Source organism: Phyllostomus hastatus, unplaced genomic scaffold, assembly GCF_019186645.2.
Source record: "Phyllostomus hastatus isolate PE091 unplaced genomic scaffold, TTU_PhHast_1.1 phas_contig_84, whole genome shotgun sequence".
In the NCBI taxonomy this organism is placed as follows: domain Eukaryota; kingdom Metazoa; phylum Chordata; class Mammalia; order Chiroptera; family Phyllostomidae; genus Phyllostomus; species Phyllostomus hastatus.
Genome location: NW_025333969.1, coordinates 2893960 through 2909970, shown reverse-complemented (window position 1 = coordinate 2909970; position 16011 = coordinate 2893960). Strand labels below are relative to the sequence as shown.

At 35.2% G+C, this 16011-nt stretch overlaps 1 protein-coding gene across 1 annotated transcript in view; it reads left to right on the top strand.

The window, feature by feature from the left end:
- The window catches only part of CNTNAP5 (contactin associated protein family member 5), a 958268-nt gene extending 942740 nt beyond the window's left edge, over positions 1-15528 (top strand). The window contains exons 22-24 of the mRNA XM_045850657.1: positions 6714-6932; positions 8549-8620; positions 11062-15528. Of these exons, the coding sequence (XP_045706613.1) occupies positions 6714-6932; positions 8549-8620; positions 11062-11258 (488 nt within the window). The 3' untranslated portion in view covers positions 11259-15528. The remainder of the gene's footprint in view (positions 1-6713; positions 6933-8548; positions 8621-11061) is intronic.
- Positions 15529-16011: the final 483 nt, after the last annotated feature.

Below are 16011 nucleotides of genomic sequence, written 5' to 3'. Positions count from 1 at the left end.
TAGAGAGAGAGAACGAGAGAGACAGAGAGACAGAGAAATATCAGTTTGTTATTCTGCTTATGCATTCATTGGTTGATTCTTATATGTACCCTGACCTGGGATTGAACCTGCAACCTTCGTGTATTGGGATGATGCTCCAAACAACTGAGCTACCCAAGAAGGGCAAATCCATTATTTGTTTTAAATATATCACCTTAATTATATTTTTCCATTACCATTTATTCCCCTTATATCTCCCTCCCCCGGTAATCATGACTTTATTGTCTATGTCCATGAATCTTTCTTTTTTAGTACTCAGTCCTCTCTACCTCTTAAGCCTTCACCCTTCCCACTAGCTGTCACCTGTTTTCCATCTATGAGTCTGTCTCTGTTTTGCTTACAAGTTCAGTTTATTTGTTAGATGGCACATATTAGTGAAATCATATGGTATTTGCCTTTTTGACTGGCTTACTTCACTTAACATAATGTTCTCTGGGTTAATCTATACTGTTGCAAAGGGTAAAATTTTCTTCCTTTTTATGCCCAAGTAGAATTCCATAGTGTAAATGTTCCATTGATGTTTTATCCACTCATCTGCTGATGGACACTTGGACTGCTTCCATATCTTGGTGATTGTAACTGATGCTTCAATGAACATAGAAGTGTTTCTGTTCTTTCAAATTAGTGTTTTGGATTCCTTTGGATATATTCCCAAAAGTGGAATTGCTGGATCAAAAGGCAGATCCATTTTTAATTTTGTGAGGTATCTCCATACTGCTTTCCACAGTGGTTGTACCAGTCTGCATCCCCACAAACAGTGAAAAAGTTTTCTCTTTCTGCACATTCTCACCAGGACTTGTTCTTTTTTTATTTATTGACGATAGCCATTCTGACAGGTGTGAGATGGTATCACATTGTGGTTTTTATTTACATTTCTCTGATGATTAGTGAAGCTGAGCATCTTTGCATATGTCCATTGGCCATCTCTATGTCTTCTTTGGAGAAGTACCTATTCAGGTCTTTTGCCTATTTTTTAATTGGGTTGTTTGTTTTTTTTAACTGTTAAGTTTTGTAAGTACTTTACAAATTTTGGATATTAACCCCTTATCAGATATATTAGCAAATATGTTCTCCTATTCTGTGGGTTGTATTTTTATTTTGTTAATGATTTCATTTACTGTGCAAAATCTTTAGCTTGATGGAGTCCTGTTTGTTTGTTTGTTTTAATTTCCCTTGCCTGAAAGGATATATCTGATAAAAAATTTATATGAGCAATTTCTGAGATTTTGCTCCATATGTTTTCTTATAGGATTTGTATGGTTTGGGGTCTAATATTTAAGTATTTGATTCACTTTGAATTTATTCCTGTGTGTGTTGTAAGAAGGTGGTCTAGTTTCATTCTTCTGCATGTATCTGTCCAATTTTTCCAATACCACTTATTGAATAAACTATCTTTATCCCAATGTGTGTGCTTGCTTCTTCTGTCAAATATTAATTGACTATAAAGTTGTGGATTCATTTCTTGGCTGTCTACTCTATTCCATTGATCTATGTTTCTGTTTATATGCTGGTACCAGACTGCTTTGATTACTATGACCTTGTAGTATAGTTTGATATTAGGTAACATGATTCCTCCAACACTGTTCTTTCTCATGATCACTGTTGCTCTGTGGGGCCTTCTGTGGTTCCATATAAATATTTGAAATATTTATTCTAATTCTGTGAAATATGTCCTTGGAATCTTAATAAGAATTACATTGAATCTATAGATTGCTTTGGGTAGCATTGACATTTTAATGATGTTAATTCTTCCTATCCATGAGCATGGTATTTTCTTCCACTTATTTGTGTCTTTTTCAATTTCTTTCTTCAGCATCTTATAATTTTCTGAGTGTAGGTCTTTTACATCCTGAAATAGGTTTATTTCTAGATATTTTATTCTTTTTGAATCAATTGTGAGTGGGATTGTTTTCTTGATTTCTCTTTCTGTTAGTATGTTATTGGCATATAAAAATGCAACTGATTTCTAAACATTAATTTTGTACCCTGCTACTTAAGTGAATTTATCAGTTTTAGTAGTTTCTTGGTGGAATCTTTGGGGTTCTCTATGTACAGTATCATGTCATCTGCAAATAAAGATAGATTTACTTCTTCCTTTCCAATTTTGATGACTTTTATTTCTACTTCTGTCTGATTTCTATGGCTAGGACTTCCAACAATATGTTGAATAAGAGAGGTGAAAGCAGACAGCCCTGTCTTGTTCCTCATATTAAGGGGAATGCTTTTAGATTTTGCCTATTGAGTCCGATGTTGGCAGGACACAACAATCCAAAATCTGTGGAACATTGGTAAAGCAATTCTAAGAGGGAAATTCATAGCATTCCAGGCCTATCTCAAACAAACATACAAACAAAAAAACAAGAAAAAGTTCAAATAAACAATGTAACTCCACACTTAAAAGCACTTGAAAAGCAACAACAAACAAAGCCCAATGTGAGTAGAAGGAAGGAAATAATTAAGATCAGAGCAGGAATAAATGAAATGGGGCCTAAAATAATGATACAAAAATCAATAAATCCAAGAACTGGTTCTTTGAAAATATAAACAACATTGATAAAACTTTAACCAGATTCATCAAGTAAAAAAAAAGAAAAGACCAAGATAAATAAAATTAGAAATGAAAGAGGAGAAATAACAACTGACACCAAAGAAATACAAAAGATTGTAAGAACATATTATAAACTATTATATACCAACAAATAGGACAACCTGGATCAAATGGATAAATTCCTACAAACATACAATTTTCCAAAATAAATCAGGGCTAATCAGAGAATCTGAATAGTCAGATTACACCTAATGAAATTGAAACACTATTGGGAGTTTTCTGATTAGGCCTTTCAAAGAAAAGGCCTGGACCTGATGGCTCACACATGAATACTAAACATTCTGGGAAGAACTAACACCTCTCCTTCTAAAACTATTTCATAAAATTCAAGAGGAGGGAAAGCTATCAAACTCATTTAGGAGGCCAGTATTATCCTAATTCCAAAACCAGATAAAGACATTACAAAGAAAGAAAACTATAGTCCAATATCACTGATGAATATAGATGCTAAAACATTAGCAAACTGAATACAGCAATATATTAATACGATCATACACCATGATCAAGTGGGATTTATTTTGGGAATGTTAGGATGGTACAATATTTTCAAATCAATAAATGTGATTCACCACATAAACAAAATGAAAAGGATAAAAATGACATGATTTTATCAATAAATGGAGAAAAAGCTTTTGATAAAATCCAACATCCATTCATAATGAAAACTCTCAGCAAAGAGGGAATAGAAGGAACACACCTAAACATAACAAAGGCCATATATTATAAACCTAATGTCTATTAATTTGTAAAGTGTGTTGACAGAAAGAAATTCCATAAATTTCAAATAAGTTCTGTAGGTTTTCTTTGTAAGATACTTATAGTTTCTTACAGTGGCGGTACATATTATGTGGAGTAAACCTAGTAATTGCACTTAATTGGTTAGGATTTTTATATGTTAGCAGAAAATCTTGGGAAGAATGAGAAATAGAATAGTGGTATTTTCCAGTGGTGGTTCCTTGTTTACATCCTCATCCCATTACTTCTGAGTAACCATATTCATTGTCGTTTGTCTTCCATATTCACTCTTAAACTCAGTGCATACAATAGTCCCCTCACCTAGTTCTTTATGAACCTAATGTATTTGTAACCTAAAAACTGAATAAAATTAATTCATAAATGCATTTTATATTTAATCTAATATAAAGTTCTGTGAAAACTTTTCAAGTAATGATATAGAAAATTCAACAGATGTGAATATTGACTGTAATGGTGCATATTTGTTACTTACTAATGGAAGAATCACATATGTTTATTTCTTACTGTGAGCTTAAAGTCTTTATCTCATAGGAGACTTACTCAACAGTATTATGCAACAGTCTTTCTAACCCAAAAGTCCTTAAGACTGGTTTCTATTTCCTGAGTGACACCAGAAATCAATGAGCTATAATTCACAATGCACATTAGCTACTGATTGACAGTTATCAAGGGGTAGAGTTACAGACCTGAAGTATTTTGAGGAAGAGCCCAAGGACAAGAAAAGGAAGTAAAAACTGGCATGTAGTTTTTGCACTGTAGAATTTGGATGCAGTGGAAAGTGACATGCCTTTGTAGCTCTTCCTTGAGGGTATAAGTTAAAAGTGCTAGATCTTATTTCCAGAACTCAGTCAAAAAGGAGCAGATATTGTTGCCAAAGTTTTGGGAAGTCATCACTATAGTGACACCCATGAATACAAGATCCAAGTACAGAATAAGTACATGGAGAAGTCAGGGGAAATGCCAGAATATGACGTTCTCTCCTTAGAGAAAGAACTATTTTTAATAAAGTATTATCTCTAAGGAAGTGTATTTATTTTGGATGTTTAATAGGGATGAAAACTTTGAGAAGTTTCTGAAAAGAAATTAAGAGAACATGGAATCCTGATAGGAGAAAATACTGTCAGTATGAGGCCTCATATAATATTCTTTTTCATTCTTACAGAGATATAGAGGGAAAAAAGTTAGGATGGTTACAATTTATTTTCAATTTATATAATCTTGTTAACTAAGGCGTGGTAGGGAGAAATTGTTTACTAAAATAATTAAAAGCTGCAAACACTCACTATTCACCATCAGTTGAATACCTACTATACATTGTTTTAAAAGTATCATTTTATTCCCCATCAAAAGTGCATCCATTTATATTCTAATATCATCAAAGATGTACAGATGGAGACACTGATACTTATTAAAGTTAAAAGATATTCAGATCATTTGACAAAGTTGAGATTTGAACCAAAGTCTTTATGGCTTGAAATTCTAATTCCTTATGCTGCCTTCTTAAAAATCTCTCAAAAACATTCTAATAGACTAATGTCTTTATATACAAATTAGCTAAGAAATAGTTTATAAGAAATAAGAAAAGCATAAGTAGTTTTGGTTGAATGTTTCTCCAAATTAAGCCCTAACTCCCAGAACCTGTGAATATGTTAGGCTAAGCATCTAAGAGGAGTTAATTTTGCAAACAAAATTAATGTTGCTAAGCAACCAGCCTTAAAATGAGACAATCATCTCAGGTTATATGGATGGTCCCAGTGTAATCATAAAAGTCCTGAAAAGTGAAAGGGAACTCTATATTGTTATATTGATCCATATGCCTGTTCTTTATGCCAGTACCACACTGTTTAAATTACTATGCCCTTGTAGTATAGTTTGCTATTGGGTAGTGTGATCCCTCCTACTTTCTTTTTTCTCAAGTGTGCTGTTGCTATTTGGTGTCTTTTGCAGTTCCATATATAAAGGGAACCCCCCAAAATAGAATTATCTTCTGGAGGGGAGGCCCCTTATAGTACAGGCTTCCCTTGGTAGGTGAGTATTTTGGGAACGCATTTGTTTCAGTGTACCTGCTGGTATTTTGAGAGGCTGTATTTAGCTTCAGAGAAATTTTTTTCAAGACTCTTTCAACATGTTTGACCATTTCATGATGGTTGATTTATGAGAACACCTGGCCACACTGTGCTGAGCATTCAGTACTTTTTGAATAAAAACAGCATGACCCCTGTGCTCCACCTGCCTTGTTTCCCTGGGTGAAAAAATTCTCAAAGGGAATTGTTTTGCTGATATGGAAGAAGTGAAATAAAAAAAAGGTAGCAGCACTAAAAGGCATCAAAATAAAGAAGTTCAGAAACTGTTTTCAACAATGGAAAAATATCTCAATAGGTGTATTTCATCAAGTGGGTAGTACTTTGAAGGTACCTGAAGTTTAAATATGTAAGGATGAATATACAATTTTTTATAAATAAGTTCTTGGATTTTGGGGTTCCTATGTTGCAACCTTTCAAGATCCAACAGGTTTTGGAATTCAGACAGACAGAAGAAAAGTCACTGAGTCATGAGGATGCTTGACAAGCCTTTATTGAAGGGTAGGCGATCCACATATGCCTACATGGGGACATAAGCTGCATGTCCCCAGTGGGAAGTGGGATGTCCCTACCCCCTTATATACTAAATGCACACAAAGCCAGCAGGGTGCCAGAATAAATTGTATATAACACAGGATGACTCTGTGCATGAGAGACCCCTCAAGGCTATGGGAACCATTTATTAGACTCAGTCTCAAGGCTGTGAGAGCACAGCTTATCTTAGCTCCCCAGACATCTGGGTGAGGGAGCCATACTGACTCATTTACCCTACAGTTCCCTTATAATCCCTCTGCCCCCTTCTTTTTATTTATCTCCTTCCATATGTTTGAGTTAAATCTTGTGATGAGCATTATAGTGTGTTTGAACTAATCACTAGCATTCAGTGATAAATAGTGATGGAGATAATTATATAAATTCTATAAAACATCTAGAGTCTAAAAAATATCTAGTGTCTTTGTTATATCTCATAAAATATGTGAATATAAATTTTAAAGTTTAAAACATTATATCAAAGCCGAAGTGACCCTAGTAGTTTTTAATGATATGTGGTTAATCTATTTAAACTTGTAGTAGAGGCAAAGTTTGGGAAGAGGAGATGAAAAGAGATAGAGGATGATTACCCTTATTCAAAAATAAGGTAACTTCTGTAACTTTAAACACTATTTAAAAGAGAATATGGAGCATAGTGTTGTTTTTTTTTTAAATGGCGATTGTCTTTCATGTTGCAGAGAATCTTGGAATAGATTCTGAAGTTGTTAAAGCAAACACCCTAGGTTTTGTTGGATGCCTGTCTGCAGTTCAGTACAATCATATATCACCACTGAAGGCAGCTCTGCGCCATATGACCATCGCACCTGTGATAATCCAAGGGACCTTGACGGAATCTAGCTGTGGCTCTATGATGGATTCGGATGTGAATGCAGTGACCACAGTGTATTCTTCATCAGGTACACAAGAGAATAACCAGTGGAATTTACTTCAGTAGCATTATTTTTTATGTTTTCAAGAAGCTTCTAGGTTAAAGACTATTATTACTCAAATCCTTAATTTGTATGACTACAAGTGGTTAAGAATTATGCCTGATTTCTCATGGTTTATTTTCATAAATATATGTATATGTATATATTATATATGTGTGTATATGTGTAATACATATAGAAATATAAATATATATAAATGTATATATAAATGTATTTATATACATATATATATTTAATGCAGTCTGGCTTTTTATATATATGTATTTATATACATATAAATACACATATATATATAATGCAGTCTGACTTTTAATATAATGAATTTAGAACTAAATGCATATTTTCATATATTACTATATAATTATGCATAGTGACTACTGTTTTAGTTGCTACTTCTTTAAGGATTGATGAGTTTAGGGCTCAAAAAGGCAAGCTGTTTTTGAATAATATAAGTCATATGATTAAAATCCACCTCTCTTAATAGTAGGAAAGTTCTAAAGCACTTTCATCCCTATATCTTCTCTTTTACCACTGTGGAAAATCATTGTTTTTATCTTTTTTTCAATATTTTCTTTGTCACAGTCATCCTGGTTGTCTTGATATGTTCCCATGATTTGGCTTAACTTATTGCCAAATAAATTATTAATTATGAGCAGAGAAAGGGAATTGAGTTCTGCTGCCTGCTCACCTTCAATCTTGGTGTTTTCTTGCAGTGCTGAGGTACAATAGAATGAGCCTGAATATGACAGTGGACTAGACTTTATTTAATTCTGAATCTGCCATAAATGAAGTCTAGAACTTCAAATAGGTTATTTAATGGCTTCAATCTAATATCCTTATATGTGAAACAGGAAAAATAATATCTGTGCTGTAGTCTTGTCCTAAGGCTTAAATGATGAAACAATAATAATGGTAGATGCTATATGTCCTGAAAATTTCATGTATACTATATGCATATTTATGGCTATTACTACCACCTATTAATGCATTTGCAGATCACTTAAAAATGTATGTAGCTCAATGTCATCAAAGCAAGTGGCAGAGTAATGACTCAAACCCATACCCATGTGCTTTTAAATGTGACACATTTTTCCTTATTCCATGCGTGCTAATTCACATAAAGTAAAATCCCTCTCTCTTTAGGAAGAATTTTTGGAAGTGTTAATTCTCCAGCAATTTTGTCCTTTCTTGTCAATGAACTCAATGCCCTCTTGCAGCAGAAGCAGAGAAACATGAGTGCTTGAGGTTAGAAGCCCTAGTCATACATACGGACTGTCCAGCAAAGCACAGAGGGTAGGCCAAGGGGCAAGCTGTAGGCTATAACAGACATGGGCAGGGTACCACCATCCTCTGTTTCAATCCCTGACCTTACTTAGAAATTAACATGGGGTATAAGTAGTATACTTCAAATGTTTTTTTTTTGTGAATGTTTGTTTGAGGGTTGTTTTTTTTTTTCAAAATCCCAACTCAGAAACTTTTGAGAGCACCTGGTCTAATCCTCAGGTGTGTCATCTCAACTCCTTGTGGTAGCTCTCCTCCCAGGACTTTGAGTTAGGAGTGAAGTCTCCTGTATCTTCTTTCAGATCCATTTGGGAAGACAGATGAGAAAGAACCACTCACAAATGCAGTTCGAAGCGACTCGGCCATCATTGGAGGTAAATCATTCTTTGTCATTCTTTGTTGATGAAAGCAGAAGGGACATAAATAATTTGGTACTCTGGAAAAGTTTATCTGAATCCTTCCTTAATTATGGCCATCCAGCACCCAGGACCCCAAGTTATCTGCAAGACTATGAGCCTTTTCATGAATAGTTATATATGCCGTATGATCAAAAATACCTTTCCCCCCAACACCAGCAGCTCCATGGATGCATCCCACCTCAATCTACCAGGCAGCTGAATAATGAATCAACAGCTGGATAATTTACTTAGACTGGCAGTGTGCATTTAGTTCATCTTTTCCAATTGATGATTTTTTCTAAAGTACAGGTAAAGTTAACCAATAAAACTACATATAAGAAAGGACCACACTGGGACATACAGATAAGCGAAGCTACATCCTTATGGGGGTTCTCCATAGGTGAGTGGGGTTGGATCTAGCCCCACTTACTTATGGGGCTGAGCTAGGGGATGAGCTAGGTGAGTTGGGGATGAGCTAGATGAAGCCCCCAGACTGTAGTTTTGAATCCAACACTTATGGTACTAAAGCAGATTTCATCTGCTCTGCGGTGAGCTCAGCTCCCTGCCTCCTTTGCTCTGTCATTTTCTCACTGCCTACTGGCCTCACCACACCTTTGATTTCAAGTTTGCTAGAACCTCTGGCAGCCTTGATTTTCATCTCTAGGACTTATAACACAGATTGCCTCCAAAACCTCATTTAATGTAAGATGGTTATGAGAGACTAAATCATTTCCATTTGAAGGTCACAGTCCTAGCAGTTACCCCCATCTTTGTCTTCTGTCAGTTAGATGGAGTTCCTAGAAAGTCAGCAGTATTCATTTATTTAACTTCTATTTAATAAACTCCAACTTTGGGTCAGAGCTTGTGCTCAGTATCAAAATATGAAGATGAAAGATATGCGCACTGCTTCCAAAGAACCAATGGTCTGGTGGGGGTCTACTAGACAGTAGAATAAGTGAGTAGTGTTTTCATGGGGGAAAGTACAAATAGATGTGGGAACACAGAAATGCACCATCTCAATAAGATTGTAAGGAAAGAAAACCTGACATTTCCTTAAGAAAGTTCTTAAAATGCCTGACCTGATTTTCTGCTTCAGGGAAAAGATTCCATCTTGATTTTAGTTTGGCATCAATAAATGTAGGAACAAATTTGGTGCCTGTTTCTCTTTGTATAATTAATTTCTCATTTGACAAGTGGAGAAAAGTATTTTGTGACTGCTATTTTTCCCACCCATGCACACACTTTTGTAAGTATCCTTAAGAACAGGAAGATCATCCCAATTCCAGGGGAAAATTCCCAGAAGTTAGCATAGCCTCCAACTCTGAATACTCCACATGCTAGAGGAGGACAAACCAGTTCTTTCATCTCTTAAAGCTACAGTGCATTCCTGAGTGACTTTCTAAAGTTCATGCTTATATAAATCACAATGCAGGATGTTCAAAAGTAACTTTGTAAAATGAACATATATCTCAAGAGCCATTCTATAATAGAATATATACTAATATTCTTGTAACATTAGTAATAATAATATTAATATAATATTAACAATTAATTTAACTTTGAATATAATAAATAGATTTCATGCATTTTAGTGTAAAGAAACCTATATTACTGTGTAGATGCATTCTCCCTTTTAAAAGTGGCAATATCCACATTCTGAACGTCCTTTGCTGACTTTGCTCTTCATATCCCAAAAGCCTTCCTGGCAAAGGTAGAAATAAGACCTCAGGGGTTAGCAAGGCTGACTTGCCAAAGATGGTTAAGTAAAGTCATATAAAATCAAAGTAGGGGAGCCTGACACAGTTGGGCAGAAACTCATTTCAACTGGATTTGTATTTCTAGAGGACAGAGACACACCACCTCTGAGCTAGCCTGTGTCTAACAGTGTAAGAATGCCCTAAATGTTTGGGAAGCATTTCACTATTAATAAAACATTTTAGCAAAGCAAACAAATATCATAAACACCTTTACATCATAAGAGAATTATTGCAATGTGAGATAATTAAATATTTTCTAGGATGCTAAAGTAGTTCTAAAATGCCCGTTTGCAAAATTCAAAAAAAAAAGTGTGAATTACAAATGATTCTGGCACAATCTTTCAAGCAGATTTTGGAGAAATTTAATAAGAATCTTTTGCTTGTCTGATTACTTATTTATTTAATGGCATTCTTATTCCATCAAAAAAACTTTTGATTTAAACTGGGTTTCTCTTTTTTTCTGGAAAAGGAAGTTTTTGGTAATTGAAGACTGAAGGTGTTTCAGCTGGTCTTTATTTCTGTTGTTTGTTTTGTTTTGTTTTTATTTTTTTCTGTTTTGTTTTTTCCTCCTAAGTGGCTTCCTATTCTAGACTGAATCATCACTCTGCAGTGGCCAACCTGTGCTAATTTCTTTCTCTCATTTGCCCCTTTTCTAAACAGGAGTAATTGCGGTGGTGATATTCATCATATTCTCCATCGTCGGCATCATGACCCGGTTCCTTTACCAGCATAAGCAGTCACATCGTAATAACCAGATAAAAGAGAAGGAATACCCAGCAAACTTGGACAGTTCCTTTAGAAATGACATTGACTTGCAAAACACAGTGAGCGAGTGTAAGCGGGAATATTTCATTTGAAAAACTGCAGGGTCAACTAATGTTCTTTTGTTGTTAAGGTTTTCTCTCCTCTTTCTCCTGTTTCTTAATTCTAGTCATTTTCTTTCTGTCATTTGTTCCCTATTTATTTTTGGAGCACTGACCACAGCATTTACCCTCTTGACCCAGTTTAGAAGGCCAGGCTGCTATGGCCACTGTCTTCCTCTTTGACAAACCTATTTTGTTGATAATGATCACCCAAAAACTGACTTTACTTCTTTAGACAAGGAAGAGACACATGTGCACAGGTGCATATTCAGTTCTGTATTCCATTTTCTAAGATGTACTCTTCAGCTCTGCTGCCTTTCACAGGTTTACTTTGAACAATAATTCAGTGACCTTGGCATTATCAGTCCTTTTTGATGTCCTCCTCCATCTCAAGTTCATTCCTACCAGGGAACTCAGGATAGGGAAGAAGATGCTATAGGCCTGGTATACTTCAGTGCCACTTTAAAAGGAACAAGAGAGGTTTGTTTTGTGTTAATTTTCTTTACCATAAGAATGGCATTGACCAATCTCATAAATTTTTCACTCTGACTCTTATCCCCTGTGTATTTTCAGATATAGTCTTCCTGTTTTTAGTGAGCTATTACTATGCCCCTGTCTTACCACACTCTCAAGGGCCAGCAATTTAGGACAACATACTTTAGCCTAACTTTGAGGAAGCATGAAAGTAGTAGCTTAAAACTAGGAGGAAAAAGAGTGCTGCTAAGAAGTAGATGTTCTATAACTTCAAAAATGCTTCTGCTGATTTCATAGGTTAGCTAGGTTATTCCTGGGATTATTATATATTGATATATATCTGAAGCATTAAAAATTCAAGTAACAATCTAAAATAGTATCTGGTTCCATGAAAGAGCTTAAGCCATCTTGATTCAGCTTAAAAATATACTGAATGAAAGAAGATAAATACGAAATAGAATTCTTCACTTCCATTCACTCACTAAAGTTCTGGTGGAGAAAGTGAATGTAGGTTTAATATTTCTGAGCAGATACAATGATTCATCTCTGTCCATCAAGCAATCTCCTAGGAGGTTTAGGATGTGCTGACAGGTAAGGCATTGTTAGCTATAATGAACCCTCACTGCTTAACTTTGGAGGAGTTTGTAGGCCCTATGGCACATCACATTTTCAAATCTGTTACATCTTATGTATATAAAAGCATCTGTGTGCACATGTGCACATGCACACACACACACTTCTTCTTATAAGCATTAACTATCAGATGACATGGTGACAGACTTCCTAGTCTTTACCTCTCTGATAACAAGGCATCGAAGAAGAAACACAATCATTCTTTCAGGAAGGCATCTTGAGCTCATCCACCAGGTGGTGGTGAGAATCCTAATGGTTTTGCTATAGCAATATGCCTCATCCTTTGCCTCTGGGCACTCTTGAAAAAGATAAGGCAAAACACAATATAAATCTGTCAGTATGCTGGGAATGCCAATATAGTGATCTACAGAAGTGGAAAGTACTTGCTGATTCTCTTTGAGAGACAGATTTGATTTGGGAAACAATTACCACATAGCTGCTTTGCTGTTCACCAGCCCTGACAGTTACCACTCTATCTTTTCCCCAGTATATCTGTCGCATCTGAGTACTTAATGCTGTCCTGCATGAGGAGGCTCCCCATGAGGAATGCATTAGTTTCATCTGACTTCAGGTTCATTTCAGGCTCTGCTTTCAGAAAATATGGCATAATAATTTAGTTTCTAATCATATTTCTCAGCTTTAAGATGTTCTAATTATACATGCTTTCCTTGAAATTTTTTATGAATTCTCACTTAATCATTCTATCATTTCCATTATATCCCTTTGCTGGTAAATTAATTGTAATGATTCTAACAAATGCACCATTTGTTTCCTTCTAGTGTTAATAAGATGAATGATATATTAATAGGAGGGAAGATCTATAAATATTGGTGCTCCTCCCCTATTTCCACTTTCACTTTTGAATTTTCTATTTCTATAAAACTCTGTATAAATCAGCCATTTGCTTTGCTAGATAGTCCTTTGTGCCCTGAGATAAAAAAAAAACTCTATGTAGGGCAGTGGGTTTAACATGATGCTTCTTTAGTAATGAAATGGAAAGGAAATAGGTGTGAGTAATAAAATGGAAAAAAGCAAGAACTATATCTCACTAATACAGAGCTGACAGAAAAAATGGAGGACTAGAAAGACCAACTTAAAGTATTTATTTTCTCATTTACATTGATGTATATGCTCATAGGTAGTTCTGTAGGTTAAGAATTTGTGATGTTCCATCCTTACCACATGTGCACTAGAGAACCCACCAGCATACCTCCCTGCATAGGTAGACTACATATACTACACACTATATATCACAGACTGAAAGACAAATGACAAGAAAGTACCATCTGCATGCCACTCTTATAAGAGAGTCTCAGGGGCACATTAGAATTATTTTTGCAAGGTTAGATTATTTCAAAAACTCAGCAAACACTCTTTCACTAGATGTATATGAAAGCAAGTGAGTTGCTCCCTCCAAAGAGAACACAATCTTCAGTTAGAAATAAGTGCTAACTTTGCCTGTCTTCTTCTCAGTGGTACCATAATCCTTGTAGTTTTGTGCAATTTTTTAATTGTGTGAGTGTTTCAATCCTTGAACCATTATTCTCTAAAAAAAGATTTTGAAAGCCTTCTAATCTCTCCTTGACCACCATTTCTGCTTCAATAACCATGTTTTCTGAATGCATGCTCTGGCCAACTAGATTTCCATAATCCTCAACATTAACCCTTAGTCTTTGTTAACTGCTGCTTACACAAAGATTTAATCAAATGTGGTCACTTCATAAAAAAAAAATACCTGTTCAATTTTACATTCTAAGGGAGCTATTTCATGGATATCCTTCCACCAAACAAATCTATTTATGCAAGCAATAGTACATCCATTTACCATAAAATACATTTATCAAACAACCACTGCATCATTCATGTTATCAATCAGTTAGATTACTATGGTTTCTATGAGAATTCATCTGGAAAATTAGAGATTTATCACTTCTCTAAATATATTTTTATGAATAACTTAGCCTCTTCTCTTCACTCTCAACTGCATATGAGAGATTTATCTTAAGGATCCTGAGGCTGACTTTTAAAACAGATTTTGTTCTCTTTAGTAATAACATAGATGGTACTAACCCAACCCCATTGTTTGTCAGACTCATGTCCATCAAAAGTTAATAGGAGCAAGGCCAGAACAAAATAAATAGATTATTCTCTTCTTTCTTTATACATTCATGAAATATTTATTGACTGTCCTGTACCACAGGGGATATGGTAGAAATGGGTGCTCAAATATAAATTACACCTTGTTCTTGCCCTTGGGGAACCCAAAGTCTAGCATGTTTGGTTGTAATAGGCTTTTATTTTTTGCTATAATAAGTTGTGCATAAAGTACTATAGAATATAGAGCAAAGGCCCTATACAATTATCTTTATAAAGCCCTTGCTAGACACTTAAAAATATAAATTTTGGGAAACATTTGTAATTTTTTTGTTTATTACTTTCACCTTAAATAAGGTGCTTTTTTCTCCTCCTCAAAGCAAATACATATTGGTACAGGTATGTTTCTGCAGAGAGAGAGGTTTAATCTCTAGGGACAGCAAGAAGAAATGTCCCTGTCTCTAAAATATATTTGGGAGGCTGCATTTCCTCTATTCTTGTTCATTTCTGATTGGGAAATTCTGAAAACCCCCCATCTGGTCAATCAGTCCTAAACGACAATTTAGGGACCTTCTTTGCTGTAGGAAACAAAAATCTCCACTTCTGCTCCCCTCCTCCTGTTTTCTCAGTGCTTTTTTGTCAACTTTTTTTGTTGTCGTTCAAGTACAGTTGTCTGCATTTCCCCACCACCACTCCCGCTACCCCTTCTCAGTTCTTTTTCAACATCCTGTTATGACCTATTACATGCCATTGCTCTTTCAGACATTCTTAAGGGGTATTTATTGTGCTCCAGCACCTCTTAACACCGCCTTTTGTCCTGATGAGCCATTTGACTCTACTTAGGAAGGTCTTTGAAAACTAGATGAAGTATTACTTTGGGTAAATAACTGAGAAAAGTTGTTGTCCATCTTATTGAGGTCTCACCTGTGTGCTTTAGCTGAATGTTTTCAATCTTGAAAGTTGTACATATACCCTTCTCTGCACAAAACTGATTAAATTATAGGGGCAGAACTGAGAGGCTGTAAACAGAGAGTCTTCACCAAGATATTCAAGGAGAGAAGAATCAGGCCATTTGAATTATTTCATTTTTTATTTCTTTTTTAAATTTTATTTTAATTGTTGTTGCAGTACAATTTTCTATCTTTTACTCCCATCCCAACCCACCCACCCAGCCCTTCCCTCCTCCTTCCCATTTCAGGGGAATTTCAGGGAAAAAGGGGAAGGGTTTACAGGAACAAGTATAAAGGACACATGGATAAAAACTAGGGGTGGGTGGATGAATTTCTTATAAAAAGGCTTGACAATTTGTTCAGGAACACACTGGCTTCCTTTGAATTCTCCCATAGCTACAATCCAACAAAACCACCTTAAAATATTAGCCTATACAAGGAAATTTGAGATACTGTGTATAGCTCTGCTACTTATTTTTCCTTAACTTAAATGATTGGATGCACTTTTTCTTCAGTTGTCCTAGAGGTCACACATAGACCCAACAAATAAAGAGGCTCCCTTGTTCCTAAAAATGCAAAGGTGATTGATGGGAGAA